Source organism: Stegostoma tigrinum, chromosome 3 (assembly GCF_030684315.1).
Source record: "Stegostoma tigrinum isolate sSteTig4 chromosome 3, sSteTig4.hap1, whole genome shotgun sequence".
Lineage (NCBI taxonomy): Eukaryota > Metazoa > Chordata > Chondrichthyes > Orectolobiformes > Stegostomatidae > Stegostoma > Stegostoma tigrinum.
In genome coordinates, this window is record NC_081356.1 from 129,913,111 (window position 1) to 129,932,194 (window position 19,084).

Genomic DNA, 19,084 nt, shown 5'->3' on the forward strand with positions numbered 1-19,084 from the left:
GTTCATCTGCCATCTTGCTTTTTATGCACTATTGATTCTGCAGATTAACTTTCTATTGGGCACTTGTTAACTCTTTTTAATTATCTGTAGAAATTCTAACTATCTGTTTAATATTTGAACAGACCTTTTTCTTGTACTCTTTTTTTTCTCCTTTTAATCTTTTTGTCATTCTTTATTGTTTTTAAAGGTCTGTGACTCTTCTGCCACCAATCTTTACACAATTGTTACTTTTTCTTCATTATTTAGTTAAATGGTGTACCCTCCCCTTGAAGATTTTCTTTCTCCTTACTGTTAGATAAGTTATTTTTTTGAAGTGTATTCCCTTTTCCAATGTAAGAAGTGAGACAGATTATTTGTTCACAGCAAGATCTTACAAATGTGATACAAGCTGGGGTAGACTGCTTTAATAATTGAGTGATTAAAGATGGTTTGTCTCTGAAATCGGCCAGTGAAAGCCATTTATGACCACACTGGACTTTGTTTAACCTATCATCTGAAAATAATCCTCCAACTGTACAGCATTTCCTCAGTGGATGATGGAGTTAAGCCTGAAATAGGCCTCTATCCCATAGCCTTCAGGAAGCATTAAGCCAGTTTATGAACTGAAGCAGGATAGCTTAGTTTTAAAACCCCATCAAAGTCCTTTGGCCTACCCTGAATTCACAAAATGTTACATATAGCCCTGCCTATGTCTGTGCAGTCTCTAGGTTTTCTGATGCCTTCATGTTTGAGATTTTCTTCCAAGATTCCATTCCCCTCTCCTGCTCGCTGTTTTGACCTTGCATGAAAGCCTGGGAGTGTTATGAAAATCTTGCCAGAATGCAGCTGAGTCATACTCGGGACCAGCTGGGGGTGGGGACAGACTCTGGGGATAGATGAGTAACCTGTGTTTCTTGCCAAGAAAAAGCTGGGAGGTGTACAGCAGCCCCACAACTGCTCTGTTTTTGTATGATCGCTTTTGTGAAAGAGCTGAGCTGACTGAGACTTCCTGATGCTCACACCATGTCTGCTGTTTGTTTGTGAGTGTGATGTTGATCCAGTGGGTGGCACTGCTGGGGACTATCTCAGACACCCACAGTCAGCTCAGCAGCACGCATATCGCAAGGCTGTTACTGAGGAGGCTTCCTTTCCAGGTCATTGAGGACAGTCAGCCCATCAGCCTATTCTACACCATTTCATTCTCTTGGGGGAGATCTGTACATTGAGATAAGACACCTACGTATGACCTGTATCCACTGAAGGGGAGGCGTTGGCCTAGTGGCATTATCACTGGTCTATTAATCCAGAAACCTTGGGAATGTTCAAATCCTGCCATGGCAGATGGTGGATTTTGAATTCAATAAAAAGCGGGAATTAAGAATCAAATGATGACCATGAATCCATTGTCAGTTGTTGGAAAAACCCATCTGGTTCACTAATGTCCATAAGACCATAAGACATAGGAGTGGAAGTAAGGCCATTCAGCCCATAAAGTCCACTCTGCCATTTAAATCACGGCTGATGGGCATTTCAACTCTGCTTCCCTCCACGGCCGCACTTGGAGTATTGCGTACAGTTCTGGTCACCGCATTATAAGAAGGATGTGGAAGCTTTGGAAAGGGTGCAGAGGAGATTTAGTAGGATGTTGCCTGGTCTGGAGGGAAGGTCTTACGAGGAAAGGCTGAGGGACTTGAGGCTGTTTTCATTAGAGCGAAGAAGGTTGAGAGGTGACTTAATTGAAACATATAAAATAATCAGAGGGTTAGATAGGGTGGATAGGGAGAGCCTTTTTCCTAGGATGGTGACGGCGAGCACAAGGGGGCATAGCTTTAAATTGAGGGGTGAAAGATATAGGACAGATGTCAGAGGTAGTTTCTTTACTCAGAGAGTAGTACGGGAATGGAACGCTTTGCCTGCAACGGTAGTAAATTCGCCAACTTTAGGTACATTTAAGTCGTCATTGGACAAGCATATGGACGTACATGAAATAGTGTAGGTTAGATGGGCTTAAGATCGGTATGACAGATCGGCACAACGTCAAGGGCCGAAGGGCCTGTACTGTGCTGTAATGTTCTATGTTCCCTGCACTCTCCCCGTAGCCCTCGATTCCTTGTGAGATCAAGAATTTGTTGATCTTTGCCTTGAAGGCATCTAACGTCCCGGCCTCCACTGCACTCCGTGGTAACGAATGTCCTTTAGGGAAGAAACTGCATCCTTACCTGGTCCGGCCTACATGTGACTCCAGACCCACAGAAATGTGGTTGACTATTAAACTGCCCTCTGGGCAATTAGGGATGAGTAATAAATGCAGGCCAAGCCACAGTTGGACACATCCCATGAATGAATAAAAGAAAAAAAAATCCTTACCTGGCACAATTCTTATTAATTTCTCTTGTGACGTTCCAATTGACTCCCCCCACCCTGTGGTCAGTGTGTTTCAGTTTCTTTGTGAGAAAAAGCCCTAACTTCCCTCTAACTTAAAAGTTCCTCCTCATTCTGAAATCCCTTCACCTCATGAAACACTTTGTCACTATCTAATTATTCAGTCATTTTAACGTTTTGAAGACTGAAGTTAGATCACCCCTCACCCTTCAAAACTTTAGGGAATATGACCCAAAGTTGATGGCCTCATAATTTAAATCTTTAAGTATTGGCATAATTTTGGTAAAACTACACATGTACCTCCTTCAAGGCACACAATCTGTGCTGACACTCTCGTGGAGGGAACACTAGTGAGGCAAGGATTCCTTGGAACTGTGCAAAGAAGATTAGGAAGTCCGTAAATAAGGAGAGGGGAATGCACACTGGGACCTGGGTATCCTCGTGCACTAGTCACTGAAGGTAAGCAGGTGCAGCAGGTGGGAAAGAAGGCAAATGGCCTTCATAGCGAGATGTTTCGAATACAGCAGCAGGGATGTGTTGTTGCAGTTCTACAGGGCCTTGGTAAGACCACATGTCAAATATTGTGTGCAGTTTTGGTCTCCTATTCTGAGGAAGGATGCTCTTGTTCTCGAGGGAGTGCAGCGAAGGCTTACCAGTCTGATTCTGGTGATGGTGGGTCTGATATATGAGGAGAGATTGACTAGGTTGGGATTGTTTTCTCAGGAGTTCAGACGAATGAGGGGGTCTCACATAGACAGTTATAAAATTCTAACAGGACTGGACAGGGTAGATGCAGGGAGGATGTTCCTGATGGTGGGTGTGTGCAGAACCAGGAGTCATAGTATGAGGATTCGGGGTAAACCATTTAGAACGGAGATGACGAGACATTTCTTCACCCAAAGAGTGGTGAGCCTGTGGAATTCATTACCACAGGAAGTAGTTGATGCCAAAACATTGAATGTATTCAAGAGGTGGCTAGATACAGCACTTGGGGCAAATGGGATCAAAGGTTATGGGGAGAAAGCGGGATTAGGCATTTGAATTAGACAGTCAGCTATGATCATGAAGAATGGCGGAACAGGCTCGAAGGTGCTGAATGGCCTTCTCCAGCTCCTATCTTCTGTGTTTCTGTGTTAACCCTATTGTCCTTTTTAATGTTTAACCCTTAACTAACATCACTGAAAACAGATGACCTGGTCATTATCACATCATTGATTGTGGGATCTTGTGGGGCATACATTGGACACTGTTGTAACATGGTACTCAAACTTTCAGCACTAAAACATTATGGGATGCCTTGAAGCTGTTGAAAGGCAACACATAAATGCAAGCTCTTCCTTTATTTGTGAATAACATTGCCAAGACAGTGTGTCAGCTCGGAATACGTTGTTACTGCTAATAATATATATTACCCTGCAATCTCCTGTTGTGTTGCACAACATGGTTTAAGGTCAAGTTCATTTTCCAACTTGTTTAGACGGGCTGAGCTCAAATAGGCGCACCCAGACATAATTCAATCACCATTTTAACATGTTTTTATTTTTAAATAAATGCTTAGGTTTCTTACCATTCATCATTATGCAGCAAATTCAGGACGCAGGATTACAGATGGTTGCAATTTTTCTTTGTAAAATGAGATAATGGAGATGCAAGTCTGAGGTCTTCAGCGCCACCACTGAGTGGGTGGTGTAACTACAGCGTGACATATTTACATGGGCAGTTTCCATTATTAATGTGGACGTAGGGAATAAACCTTCAGAAACAAGAGAGAAAAATATGTCAAGCAACTTTTTTTTAAAAACACAGTGCAATGCTAACATAGGATTTTTAATAGATTATTCTTCACTCTACTCTGACTCACTGTGCCTTTTATCAACAGGATGGTGTTTATCAATCCTTGCAACATTCTGTATCCTGGTTTGCCGATATGATCGGGGTTCCCAGTGTAAGAAAATATAACAGTGTCCTGTTTGGGGGTGAGAACATTTTACTTGGTTAAAGGTAGCTATGTTGTTTACTGAGTTATTGCATTGTAAACATAAATATAGTGTAGCATAATGGTTGTATTTCATAGTGTGTACGCTACTGTTATAGTGTTATTTATACTGTTGTTACCATGGCCCTGCAAAGCATAATCTATTAAATGGATATTCACTCGACCTGAAGTATGTATGAGGGTTTGATACAGGATTGCTGACATTGAAGCAGGTTGACTCACTGCTCATTGTTTTCCTTTTCTACTTGCATCAATACAGGGCTCATTGGATCTATGTTCTCCATGCTACAATTCCTCGTAGCACCTGTGACTGGTGCAGCCTCTGACTATTTTGGCCGGAGACCGTTGATGATGCTGACTACGGTAAGCGGAGTCTGTCACATTGAAATCGATTGCCCTGCCGGAGATGAAATTGGTGCTTGCAGACTGGAACTCTGGTCTTCTATTTGTCTGGGCTGTTGTGATATGGGAGGCTGAGGCAGCTTATTAAGACAAGAACAACCTCCTGGATTTAGCTTTCAGAGAGTGGAACCCTCACCTCCATTCAGCAGAACTGTTTGGAAAGGGATAGAACTTAGAACATAGAAGAGTACAGTACAGTACAGGCCCTTCGACCCACGATGTTGTGCCGTGGATTAATCCTAATCCAAAATTAAAATAACCTAACCTATATTCCCCTCAATTCACTGCTGTCCACGTGCATGCCCAGCAGTCGCTTAAATGTCACAAATGACTCTGCTTCCATGACTTCCACTGGCAAAGTATTCCATGCGCTCACAACTCTCTGGGTGAAGAATCTCCCTCTGACGTCTCCTCGAGACCTTCCTCCTAACACCTCAAAACTATGACCCCTTTTGGCAGTCAGTCCTGCCCTGGAGAAAAGTCTCTGGCTATCGACTCTATCCACGCCTCTCATTACCTTGTACACCTCGATCAGGTCACCTCTCTTCCTCCTTCTCTCCAGAGAGAAAAGTCCGAGCTCAGTCAACCTCTCCTCCTAAGACAAGGCCTCCAGTCCAGGCAGCATCCTGGTAAACCTCCTTTGCACCCTCTCCAAAGCCTCCACATCTTTCCTATAATAGGGCGACCAGAACTGGACACAATATTCCAAGTGTGGTCTCACCAGGGTTTTGTAGAGCTGCAGTATAACCTCGTAGCTCTTAAACTCGATCCCCTGTTAATGAAAGCCAAAACACCATATGCTTTCTTAACAACCTTATCCGGGTATGTTCTATTGAATCCCTGTGTGGGATGTGGCACTGGCAAGGGTGGCATTTGTTGCCCGTCCCTAGTTGTTTAATTCCCTCTCTGGACCATTTCAGAGTCGACCACATCACTGTGGGCCTGGATATATGTGTAGGCCAGACTGGGTAAGGATGGCAAGTTTCCTTCCCTAAAGAACATCAGTGAACTAGATTTGCACGACAATTGACAATACATGGTTACATTAGGCTAACTTTGTTAATTGTATTCATATTTCACCAGCCACCCTGATTGGTTTCAATCCCGTATCCGGAGAATGTTAGGCTGGCTCTCTGGGTTACTAGTCCAGTGGCATTGCCACTAAGTCACCAAGCACCTTTCTGATTCAGGCATGAGAGTGCTATCATGGAATGAAGGCTGACTCCAAACAATGTTCTTTTATATTTTTGTACTTGTCACTTTGATTTGTTTGGGAGACAGAAGGGGTAGGTCACCTCGCCCCACTTTAACAGCAACATTATTTTTATTCATTCATAGGATATGGGCATCACTGGCTGAACCAGCGTTTATTGCCCATTCCTAATTGCCCCACGTAAAGGTGGTGGTGAGCTGCCGCAATCCGTGTGCTGCAGGGATAGACCTGCCATGTTGTTAGGGAGGAAATTCCAGGATTTTGACCCAGTGACACTGAAGGAACGGCCGATATATTTCAAGTCAGGATGGTGAGTGGCTTGGAGGGGAAATGCAGGGGGTGGTGCTCCCCTATATCTGCTGCCCTAGTCCTTCTAGATGGTAGTGCTAAGTAGTTTGGAAGATGCTGTCTGAGATGACTTGGTGAATTTCTGCTGTGCATTTTCTAATGCTTTGATGATGATTAATGATTTGATTTGATTTATTGTAGTCACATATCCTAAGTACAGTGAAAAGCTTTGTTTTGTGAGAGTCCTGACAGATCCTAGCAAATTAGGACATAGAGATCACAAGGTGCTTAGACAGAGTGAGGCATATAGGGTTATGGCCGCACAGGAGATGCACAATGCAAGATCAACATAACTGAAGTTAAAGAGGTCCATTCAGCAGTAGAATAACAGCAGGGAATAGGCTGTTCTCAAACTTGTTGGTACGTGTGTTCAAGCTTCTGTATCTTCTGCCTGACAAAAGAAGCTGGAAGACAGCATTACTGGGGGGGATACCAGGATAATAAAATGTGAGGCTGGATGAACACAGCAGGCCAAGCAGCATCTCAGGAGCACAAAAGCTGACGTTTCGGGCCTAGACCCTTCATCAGAGAGGGGGATGGGGTGAGGGTTCTGGAATAAATAGGGAGAGAGGGGGAGGCGGACCGAAGATGGAGAGAAAAGAAGATAGGTGGAGAGAGTATAGGTGGGGAGGTAGGGAGGGGGTAGGTCAGTCCAGGGAAGACGGACAGGTCAAGGAGGTGGGATGAGGTTAGTAGGTAGATGGGAGTGCGGCTTGGGGTGGGAGGAAGGGATGGGTGAGAGGAAGAACCGGTTAGGGAGGCAGAGACAGGTTGGACTGGTTTTAGGATGCAGTGGGTGGAGGGGAAGAGCTGGGCTGGTTGTGTGGTGCAGTGGGGGGAGGGGACGAACTGGGCTGGTTTAGGGATGCAGTTGGGGAAGGGGAGATTTTGAAACTGGTGAAGTCCACATTGATACCATTAGGCTGCAGGGTTCCCAGGCGGAATATGAGTTGCTGTTCCTGCGACCTTCGGGTGGCATCATTGTGGCACTGCAGGAGGCCCATGATGGACATGTCATCTAAAGAATGGGAGGGGGAGTGGAAATGGCTTGTGACTGGGAGGTGCAGTTGTTTGTTGCGAACTGAGCGGAGGTGTTCTGCAAAGCGGTCCCCAAGCCTCCACTTGGTTTCCCCAATGTAGAGGAAGCCACACCGGGTACAGTGGATGCAGTATACCACATTGGCAGATGTGCAGGTGAACCTCTGCTTAATGTGGAATGTCATCTTGGGGCCTGGGATAGGGGTGATAGAGGAGGTGTGGGGGCAAGTGTAGCATTTCCTGCGGTTGCAGGGGAAGGTGCCGGGTGTGGTGGGGTTGGAGGGCAGTGTGGAGCGAATAAGGGAGTCCCGGAGAGAGTGGTCTCTCCGGAAAGCAGACAGGGGTGGGGATGGAAAAATGTCTTGGGTGGTGGGGTTGGATTGTAGATGGCGGAAGTGTCGGAGGATGATGCGTTGTATCTGGAGGTTGGTGAGGTGGTGTGTGAGAACGAGGGGGATCCTTTTTGGGTGGTTGTGGCAGGGGTGGGGTGTGAGGGATGTGTTGCGGGAAATGCGGGAGACGTGGTCAAGGGCGTTCTCGATAACTTGGGGGGAAAGTTGCAGTCCTTGAAGAACTTGGACATCTGGGATGTGTGGGAGTGGAATGCGTCATCGTGGGAGCAGATGCGGCGGAGGCGGAGGAATTGGGAATAGGGAATGGAATTTTTGCAGGAGGGTGGGTGGGAGGGGGTGTATGCTAGGTAGCTGTGGGAGTCAGTGGGCTTGAAATGGACATCAGTTACAAGCTAGTTGCCTGAGATGGAGACTGAGAGGTCCAAGAAGGTGAGGGATGTGCTGGAGATGGCCCAGGTGAACTGAAGGTTGGGGTGGACGGTGTTGGTGAAGTGGATGAACTGTTCGAGCTCCTCTGGGGAGCAAGAGGCGGCGCCAATACAGTCATCAATGTACCGGAGGAAGAGGTGGGGTTTGGGGCCTGTGTAGTTGCGGAAGAGGGACTGTTCCACGTAACCTACAAAGAGGCAGGCATGGCTGGGGCCCATGCGGGTGCCCATGGCCATCCCTTAGTCTGTAGGAAGTGGGATCATTGTGGCACTGCAGGAGGCCCATGATGGACATGTCATCTAAAGAATGGGAAGGGGAGTGGAAATGGTTTGCGACGGGGAAGAGCTTTTGATGTTGGCAGTGTTTCCACGGCAATGAGAATTGTAAATGGAGTCCATGGGTGGAAGTTTGGCCTGGGCTATGCACGCAACTTTGTGCAGTTTCTTACTGTCCTGGGCAGACCCGTTGTATACCTGGATAGAATGCTTTCTGTGGTTGATCTGTGAAAGTTGGTGAGGGTCTTGGCCAAATTTCCCGAGCTGTCTGAGGAAGAAATGGCATTGTGTGCCATCCTCACTGTAACATCTACGTTAGAAGTCCAGGACAAATTGTTGGTCATCTTCACTCCTAGGAGCTTAATGTTGTTGGCCCTCTCCACTTTAGTTTTGTTGATGTAGATGGGGGCATGTTGTCTTCCTTTCTTTCTGAAGTCAATGATCAGTTCTTCTGTTTTGCAGACATTGAGGGAGATGTTGTTATTATTGCATCATCAAACCTTCTAGCTCCTTTCTGTAATCTGACTCATTGTTGTTTGAGGGTCTGTCCTACCACAGTGGCGTCGTCAGCAAACTTGTAGATAGTGTTCATTTGGAATTTGGCAACACAGTCATAGGTATACTGGGAGTACAGTAGGGGGGTGGAGGATGCTAACTTGGGGTGGGGGGGTGTTCCAGTGTTGAGTGTAATTGTGGAGGAGGTGCAGTTATCTATCCTCAGTGATTGCGGCCAATGGGTCAGAAAGCTGAGGATCCAGTTGCAGAGGGCAGAGCCAGACCAAGGTCACACACCTTTGAGATCAATCTGGAAGGGATCATGGTGTTGACAGCAGAGCTAGGAGGCGATGGCCTAGTGGTATTATCGCTGAACTGTTAATCTAGAGACCCAGATAATGTTCAGTGTAACCAGGTTCGAATCCCACCAAGGCAGATGCAAGAATTTGAATTTAAAAAAAAGAAATCTGGAATTAAGAGTGTAATGATTGCCATGAACCTGTTGCTGATTGTCGGAAAAACCCATCTGGTTCACTAATGTCCTTTAGGAAAAGAAACTGCAATCCTTACCTGGTCAGGCTTACATGTGATTCCAGACCCACAGCAATGTGGTTGACTCTTAACTGCCCTCTGGGCAATTAGGGATGGGCAATAAATGGGTCACCAGGTGGCCAGCACAAGAAGTTAGGAATTGGCTTTTTCTCACGGTTCTGCTTTTGTGTTTTCCACATCCAGGCTGGGCTGATTGCTTCCTACGCTTTATGGGCTCTCTCCCAGAACTTTGGGATTTTCCTCCTGTCTAGATTTGTTGGAGGGATCAGTAAAGGGAATGTCAGCTTGTCAACTGCCATCATTGCCGACTTCCCGTCTCCACAGACCCGCAGCAAGGGAATGGTAAGTGCTAATTTACAAATAAGGCTTCAACGTATGCATTGTTGAAAAGAGACGTGAAATCGACATTTTGTGTCTGGTACTCTTCAGGATTACAATGCAAGAAAACCAAATTCTGAAAGGAATGAGCTATTTATACAGCAGGTGATGAGGGTGTTGATTGGTTGGCATGACGATGCAGCAATCATTGTCTATCCAACAACTGATTAAATTCATCCATATCCTCTTCTCATGCTGTATAAATAGTTGTTTTGTGGCTAAAATTTGTTTTTGCATTTCAGACCTGAGGAATGTGAAGTGATAAACTTCTTGGCTGACCCATCATTTATTTCCCATCCAAAATTGCCCTTGAGAAAGTGGTGCTGAGCTGCCTTCTTGAACTGCTGTAGTCCACATGCTGTATGTTGTCTGACAATGCCCTTGGAGAAAGAATTCCAGGATTTTGATCCAATCTGCAGATTTGCCAGAGCTCTGCAAATAATAGAAGAATATATCAAAATAGGCCATTCAAGGTGGTCTGAATCAGGACCTTTGGCTTCCATCTGAGAAAGGAGTTGGGGCCTCTGTTTAGGGTCTCACTGATAGAACGTCTGACAGTATACCACTGCCTTAGTCCTGTTGTGAATTGTCAGCTTGGATTTCACACTGCAGAATGGGAATTGAACTTACAATACTCACACTCAGAGGCCTGAATGCTATTACTGAGCTACACCTTGGCTGCACAACAATTCATCTGGCCTAATCTTTGGCAGTCACTGTTTCTACCCTTCTCTCCCAATTTGCAGGCAATGATTGGTGTTGCATTTTCACTTGGCTTTACGATTGGGCCAATGATTGGAGCTTACTTTGCATCGAGCACTGAGAAGGATGGCAGCTTCTTTGTGCAGACGGCACAGCTTGCCTTGCTGTTTGCAGTGTCAGACCTGGTCTTCATCTTCCTCTTCCTCCCAGAGACCCTCCCCAGGGAGAAGCGGGTAAGAGATAAACAAGTCTTTCTTCTGCCTCGCCTTTGGTTACCAGCTCAGGATAAGTGTGTGGGAGGGAGGGGACGTGGACTGTGGTATAGACTAAACGTGATGTGTGGCAGCAAGGGGGAGGGCTGTGTGTGTGTGTGTGTGTGTGTGTGTGTGTGTGTGTGTGTGTGTGTGTGTGTGTGTGTGTGTGTGTGTGTGTGGTGACATCTTTTTCCTGATTGTTGTACGGTAGAACCAGAAGAATATGTCCAGTTTTGGAAGGTATTATGAGTTGACTGTGATCTCTCATCAACTTGTTGAACTATCTTGTACAACACAAACAATTACTGCTCCATTCTCCATTGGATATGTTTGAGTTAACTCACTGTAGCCCTTATCTTCCACCATGGTTTCAACTGTGTCACTGTGACCTACTGCAGCATGAATCACTGCACTGCAATGTTTGAAAGCATTACAATGTTTGCCAATCTTCAGCAGAGTCTTAGTCTGCCTGCAGATGTTCAGAGTTCCATTGACTATTCGCTCTAAACTTCAGCAACCCTAGATGTCTGAAACTGGGTACCTTCTTCAGTCGTCCTTAGCGAGTTTTGTGCTGGAGTGGACTATCCAACATCTAATTTGCACATAGAGTCGTTACTGACAACTTCTGAATGACGCTCGCTCAGCACGTTGATAATGGGTCTCAGTGATGGCAACAGCATTGACTACAAAGCGGCAATGGTTAGATTGTATCTGTCTCTTTCTGGAGATGGTTTTGGCATTTTGGAGGCACAAATGTTATTTGCCACTCGTCAGCCCAAACCTGGGTACTGCCCAGATCTTGTTGTATTTGAACATGGCCTACTTTAGTATCTGAACAGTCATGAATGATGCTGAACATTGTGCAATCATTGACGAACATCCCCTCTTCTGACCTTATGATGGACGGAAAGTCATTGATGAAGCAGCTGAAGTTGGTTGGGCAGAGGATACTATCCTGAGGAACTGCAGAGATGCCCTGGAACTGAGATGACTGACCTCTCACAACCACAACCATCTTCCTATGTGTCAGGTATGGCTGCAATCAGTGGAGATTTTGCCTCCTGATACCCATTGATTCCAGTTTTGCCAGGGGTCCTTGATGCCACACTTGGTCACTTGGCTTTGATATCAAGGACAGTCATTATCATTCTTACCTCTGAAATTCAGCTCTTTCTTCCATGTTTGGACCAAGGCTGTAATGAGGTCAGGAGCTGAGAGGCTGTGGTGGAATTCAAACTAGGAATAATTGAGCAGGTTATTGCTCAGTAGGTGCTGCTTGACAGCACTGTTACTGACACCTTCCATCACTTTACTGATGATCGAGAGGAGACAGATGGGGCAGTAATTGGCCGGGTTGGATTTGGCCTGCGTTTTCTGTACAGGACATACTTGGGCAATTTTCCACATTGTCAGGTAGATACCAGTGTTGTAACTGTACTGGAACAGCTTGGCCAGGGGAGCGGCAAGTTCTGGAGCACAAGTCTTCAGTACTATTGCCAGAATGTTGTCAGGGCCCATAGCCTTTGCAGTATCCAGTGTCTCCAACCATTTCTTGATATCACATGGAGTGAATCAGACTGGTTAAAGACTGGAATCTGTAATGCTGGGGATCACTGGAGGAGGCAGAGATGGATCATCCACTCAACACTTCTGGCTGAAGATTGCTGCGAAAGCTTTAGCCTCGTCTTTTCCACTGGTGTGCTAGGCTCTTGCATCATTGAGGATGGGGATATTTGTGGAGCCTCCTCCTCCAGTGAGTTCTTTAATTGTCCACGACCATTCACGTTGGGATGTGGCAGGACTGTAGACCTTAAATCTGATCTGTTGGTTGTGGGCTTACCTAGCTCTGTCACCTGTTTGGCATGTAAGTAGACCTGTTGACACTGCATTATCAGGGATGCCTGGTGCTGCTCCTGGCATGCCCTCCTGTGCTCTCCATTGAACCAGGGATGATCCCCTTACGTAATGATAATGGTTGAGTGGGGGAATATGCTGGGCCATGAGGTTACAGATTGTGCTGGAGTACAATTCCACTGCTGTAGTTGGCCCACAACACCTCATGAATGCCCAGTCTTGAGCTGCTAGATCTGTATGAAGTCTGTCCCAATTAGCACGGTGATCGTGCCACACAACATGATGGAGGTTGTTCTCAAATGTGAAGGCGGGACTTCGTCTCCACAAGGGCTGTGTGATGGTCAGTCTTACTGATACTGTCATGGACAGATACACTGCAGCTGACATATTGGTGAGGATGAGGTCAATTGTGTTTTTTCCCTCTTGTTGGTTCCTTCACCTGCCGCAGACCCAGTCTAGCAGGTATGTCCTTTTGGACCCGACCAGCTCGATCAGTAGTACTGCTGCCGAGCTACTCTTAATAGTGGACATTGAAATTCCCCACCCAGAGTACATTTTGTGCCCTTGCCATCCTCAGTGCTTCCTCTAAGTGTTATTCAACATGGAAGATACTGATTCATCAGCTGAGAGAGGATGTTACGTGGTAGTCAGTCAGAGCCCATGTTTAACCTGAAACCACAAGACTTCAGGGGGTCCAGAGTCAATGTTGAGGATTCCCAAAGCAACATTCTCCTGACTGTATACCACTGTGCTACCTCCTCTGGCCGGTCTGTCCTGCCGGTGGCACAGGACATATCCGGGGATGGTGGTGGTGGTGTCTGGGATATTGTCTGTAAGGTATGATTCTATGAGTATGACAATGTTAAGCTGTTGCTTGTCTAGTCTGTCAGACAGCTGTCCCAATTTTGGCACTAACCCCCAAATGTTAGTGAGGAGGGCTTTGCAGGGTCGACAGGGCTGTTTCTGCCATTGTCGTTTGCAAAGCTTAGGTTGATGTTGGATAGTCTGTCTAGTTTCATTTCATTCTTGAGCGATTGGTACAACTGAGTGCCTTGCTAGGCCATTTCTGAGGGAAATTAAGAGTCAACCATATTGCCTTGGGTCTGGAGTCACACATAGGTCAGACCAGTTAAGGGATCTCCTTTCCTGAAGGACGTTAGTGAACCAGATAGATTTTTCCGACATTCGACAATTATATCAGGGTCATAATTTAATTCCAGATTTTTATTGAATACAAATTCCACTATCAGTTGCGGCTGGTCCATGGTTGCTGATGACATGTCAGCAATGCTAACATCTCTTGAATAGACAGTTACAAAAAGACCTTCAGTCCCACAAAGTTCACAGAGGACAGGAAGAATTCTAAGCAGGAGTTGTGCTATTTCATCTGAGCTTCATAGACCGTGTCACCAGGGTTTGAGGGTTGCATGTTGCCTGTGGTGCAGTTTGGACAATCCTGGGTTACATTCCCATCTCTGCTAATTTTGTCTAATTGTCAATCCAATGTCTTATTCACTGTCTAGTGTCTCTACACAACTGCCCTAGTTAGAGTCATTCCTAACCCATTGGTTGCGGTTGTTGGAAGTCAGTTATCTCAAATCTGGGATATCTCTGCGGGAGGTCCTCAGGTACAGGAGGACATCTGACCCATTGTGTTGTTAGTAGCTCTCCGAATGAGCATCCTGATTTGGTGCCACTCTGCCTTTTTCCTGTAATTCAGTGCATTGAATAACCATCTAGTGTCCTCTCAAAGGCCACAGTTGAATGTGCCTCCACCATGTTTCTCAGCCCTAACTAATGAGTGAGTGACAAAGTTTTTTTTATCGCATTAACCTTTGCTTCTATCACCCATCACTCTAAATCTGTGCCGTCTTTATTTTCTTTTATAATCTTTAGGTGATAATTGCTGGATGACCTGATTGAAGGATGTGATTTAAACATAACAATAGGAAATCTTGCTCTTAATTTCTCTCCTCTTTTCCTGACCTAGGTCTCCTCAGTCTTCTCCACGTTCCAGAATGCCGTCGACCTCCTCAGTCCTGTGGCTCTGCTTCAGTTCTCTGCTATTCAACGAAAGGCCAAATCTCCATCTCCAGAAGGTGCGTGAATCTCCAGCAGAATTCCGTGGCATTTCTTTCCATTTAGTTTTGCCACTGGAGCCCACTTTCAGTGATCTGCCTGTGCGCAAATAGGCTGCGGTGTTACCTATGCTACTTCAAAAGTGACAACTTCAATAAATCTTCCTTCTTTGACTTCCTTGTTATCGGAGTTTGTTTGGCTGTTCCTGCCCAGGAAGCCAGGGTCGGAGGTGGTTGGTGGGGCTATCATTCTCTAGCCCTAATGTAACCTGCAGCCCTGGTCAACCCCTGCCCTTCTTTGATAATATGGAGTTTCGCTTGCTTCTCCCCGTTTTAGTCTTCCCCCTGCAATCGCCTGGCATATTCTGACAAGCTGATTCCAGAGAAATGTAGAATTATTCAGGCAGAAAAGGCCCTTTGGCCCATCGAGTCTGTCCTGCCAAAGTTACACTAGTCCCAATTTCCAACACAAGACCAACAGCCTTGAATTTTATGACACTTCAAGTGGCTTTCCCAACTACTTTGTAGAGGTTGTGAGGTTTCCTGCCTCAAACAACCCCCAGGCAGCTCATATTAGATTTCCACCACCCCTTGGGTAAAATAATTTCCCCAAATCGCCTCTAACCCTCCCACCTTTCACCTTTTCAATTACACCCCCTTATTACTACCCTTTACCTAAAGGGAACAGTGCTCTCTATCCATGTCCTCAATCTTATGCACCTCTGTCAGGCCCCCCCAACTTAACCTTTTCTGCTCCAAAGAAATCAGCTTATCCAGCCTCGCTCCATCGCTGAAATGCTCCATCCCAGGCAAAATCCTGCAGAATCTCTTCTGCATCCCCTCCAGTACAATCCCATCCTTCCTCCAATGTGGTGACCAGAACTGCACACAGTACTCCGGCTGTGGCCTAACAAAGTTCTGTCAAGCTCCTACATAATCTCATTGCGCTTATAATCTGTACCACAACTGAGAAAGGCAAGTGTCCTGTATGTCTTCTTACTTACCCCATTAACCTGTTATGCTGCCTCAGGGATCTCTGGATAATCATGCCAAGATCCCTCTGTTCCTCTGAGCATCCAATGTCCCACCACATACACCTGATCCAAGAAGCAAAGGCCCTTTCGTTTTACTCCAGCTCCCACTGTGATTCAGAATTGGGCCTGGAACTCCTCCACTGTGTTTCATCCCGAATTGTTCATGTTGCTAGTGAACTAAAAGTAACTTGATCTTTGCACAGTAGAGACCTTAGGAACAGGAGGAAGTAATCAGCCGCTCAAGCCTGTCACAGGAACTCACAGAGGCTCCATAAGCACCTTCCAAACCCATCACCCCTACTATCTGGATAAGAATAACAGTTATATGGGAACACCACCTCCATGTTTCCCTGCAAGCCACTCACAATCCTGACTTGGGAATATATTGCCGTTCCTTCGCTGTCGCTGGGTCAAAATGCTGGGATTTTGTCCCTCATAGCAAAATGGGTCAACCTATGGCACATGGGCTGCAGCGGTTCAAGAAGGCAGCTCACCACCATCTTCTCAAGGGCAACTAGAGATGGGCAATAAATGGTCGCCCAGCCAGTGACACGTACATCTCTGGAAAGATGCTTTGAAAGATCATTTCTGATCTGTACTTCAGCACCATGTGTCAATATCCACGAGTATCCTTGCGGTAATGTTTTGTTATATTGAGTGACAGTAATGACTTCGCACATAAATAATATTAATCCCTCTGGTTTTTTGCCAGTGAGGTCTCCTCCCACTCTCCCTAAATGTGATGAATATGTGTGGGAGGTCTAATGTCTGCAACAGGAAGAAATGTGCTTACAATCTTTTTACTTATTTTCTGTAAATCCTTAGGGATACAGACACTGAAAGTTCTCGGACTGGTGTATTTCCTCTACCTGTTCCTGTTCTCTGGCCTGGAGTACACACTCAGCTTTCTCACTCATCAACGTTTCCATTTTAACAGGTAAGCAAGGATCCACTTTCAACCATACTACACAGACACCTTGATGCTAATATTTGACCATTTATGACTTTAAAGCAAAGCATGATCTTTCTTAAAAGATTCAAGCTCAGCATTAAGATCACCAGATTTCAAGTTACAGGCCAAAAGAAACAGTGGCTTTTGTTGAGTCATTTCTGGTCTACTCAGCATGTTTTTTTGTTCTAAATTTATCTAATTCAATGGAGGGTGGATGTCTGCAGATTATTAATTTTTAAAATTGTTTGACAGTGAGTGTCATTGGAAAGTCTCTGTTTCCGTCCCTATGTGGCCTAAGGAAGTAACCATTTAATAAAGTCCTCTGGGGCTGCAGTATCACTAGAGAGAGGTGACTGGTGGTGGTTTAACCTGAAGGTCACTATGCCTCAGGCAAAACGTGCGACCTACACGGCAGCCTCAACCAGTGCGGGAATGGAACCCACACTTTTGCCATCACTCTGCGTAGCGTCCTGAGGATCCGGGTTCGAATCCCACCACGGCAGATGGTGGAACTTGAATTCAGTAAACATCTGGAATTAAGAATCTGATGATGACTGGGAATCGATTTGCTGATTGTCAGAAAAACCCATCTGGTTCACTGCTGGCTTTTACGGAAGGAAACTGCTGTCCCCTTATCTGGTCTGGACTACATGTGACTCCAGACCCACAGCAATGTGGTTGACTCTTAAACTGCCCTCTGGGTAATTAGGGATGGGCCATAAATGCTGCCTGGTCAGCGACACCCTCATCCCATGAAGAATAAAAGGAATAAAGGAACTGAGCTAATCGACCCCTAGCCATTTAATATAAATGACAATCTCAGAACGGTAAAGAACAGCCACATTATTGAGAATCTGGAGTCACCAATGTATCAAACCAGGTACGGACAGCAGATTTCTTCCCTAAAGGGACTTGAAAGCCTTTTGAAATTTCTCAACAGCTTTAAGGTGCCTTTAATTAATAACATTTTAAAAAATTATTTCCAATCTTTTTGTCTGGAACTGAAAATGAAATTGCCAGGCCACAGTTAATGTCCTTTCTCCTACAGCAAGTGGAGAAAGCCTGGAATTGACTGTCCGAGAGTGTGGTCCGGGCAGGTTAATCCATCGCATTCAAACAGTGTGTGAATTGTAAAAGGGGGGAATGTACAGGGAGAAGGCAGGGCAAAAGCCAAGGGAAATTGTTTATTCAGAGAGCTGGTACAGGCATGTTGGGCTGAATAGCCTCCTCCTGCCCTGGGTTAGAAGTGACTCCAGTCCTACACCAATACAATTGTGAACATGTGGACTTTATTGCCCCAGAATGTGGTGGGTGCTGGGCCATTGAGTAAATTCAAATAGAAGATGGATGGAGTTTTAATCACTAAGAGGTAGAAGGGTTATGGAGACTGGACAGGAAAGTGGAGTTGAGGCTGAGGTGAGATCAACCTTGATTGTATTAAATAGTGGAACGGGCTGAAGGGGTTGAATGGCCTCCTGCTGCTAGTTCCTATGTTCTTAATTCTTGATTGCCCTCCAAAACGGACGGTGATGCCCACAGAATCTTTCAGGATACCATTTAGTTCCTCGTGTGTTTTGCTGCAGAGTAAATATTTTCTCTGCACAGCCACAGTTTCTGTGATTGCTGTGTCATCTTTGTTTCTTTTTGAACAGTATGCAACAAGGGAAGATGTTCTTCTTTGTGGGGATTACAATGGCATTGGTCCAGGGTGGATATGCTCGAAGGATCCAGCCTGGCAATGAAGTGAAAGCTGTAAAGAGGGTAAGTGATGGAGATCTGGGCTGTGATCACAGGCCAGGAGGGAGTAGTTTCAGGCATTCTGTGCCTGTTCTTCCAGCTGCCTCCCAGCGATGGTCTTGAAAAACTGTTGGCAATTAGAAGGAGAAGTGGAAGGGAGGTAGGGATGACTTGTGAAAAAGTGCAGTAGAAACATGGTGGTGGGAGGGAGGGAAATGGGAACCACTGGATGGAGGAAGATGGGATTTAAGTTTGGGGAGGGAAATATTCCTCAATTTCTTTCAAGGAAAATACTGCCTACCTGAGGCAGGTCTGAGAGTATTGGCTGTAGATGCTTTGTCGGAATGTTCAAGGAGATTTATCGGAATAATTTCAACAATTGAAGATTTTTAAACCACACCATTGTTCTTCTCAGAGCAAAGAAGTCTCCGTGAAGTTATAAGGCAGACAAATTGTCTAAAAATGAACTGTTTGATCAACCTGAAGACTAGAGGACATCTCTTTAAGGTTTAGGGCACGAGATGCAGGGAGGACCATGAGGTTGAACATTCTGCACTGAGTAGAACTTGGAGCCTATGAGGGTTGCAGTAGAATAGAATGTCATAGGGAAATTGGATGGGCAGAGAGCAGGAA

At 45.6% G+C, this 19,084-nt stretch overlaps 1 protein-coding gene across 2 annotated transcripts in view; it reads left to right on the plus strand.

Annotated features, from left to right (window-relative positions):
* Positions 1-19,084, plus strand: part of mfsd10 (major facilitator superfamily domain containing 10) — a 51,743-nt gene that overhangs the window by 18,611 nt on the left and 14,048 nt on the right. For both annotated transcript variants that reach the window (XM_048528275.2, XM_059644902.1), the window contains 7 exons: positions 4,241-4,337; positions 4,617-4,720; positions 9,646-9,804; positions 10,587-10,775; positions 14,641-14,749; positions 16,588-16,699; positions 18,367-18,475. In XM_048528275.2, coding sequence (XP_048384232.1) covers positions 4,241-4,337; positions 4,617-4,720; positions 9,646-9,804; positions 10,587-10,775; positions 14,641-14,749; positions 16,588-16,699; positions 18,367-18,475 — 879 coding nt within the window. The remainder of the gene's footprint in view (positions 1-4,240; positions 4,338-4,616; positions 4,721-9,645; positions 9,805-10,586; positions 10,776-14,640; positions 14,750-16,587; positions 16,700-18,366; positions 18,476-19,084) is intronic.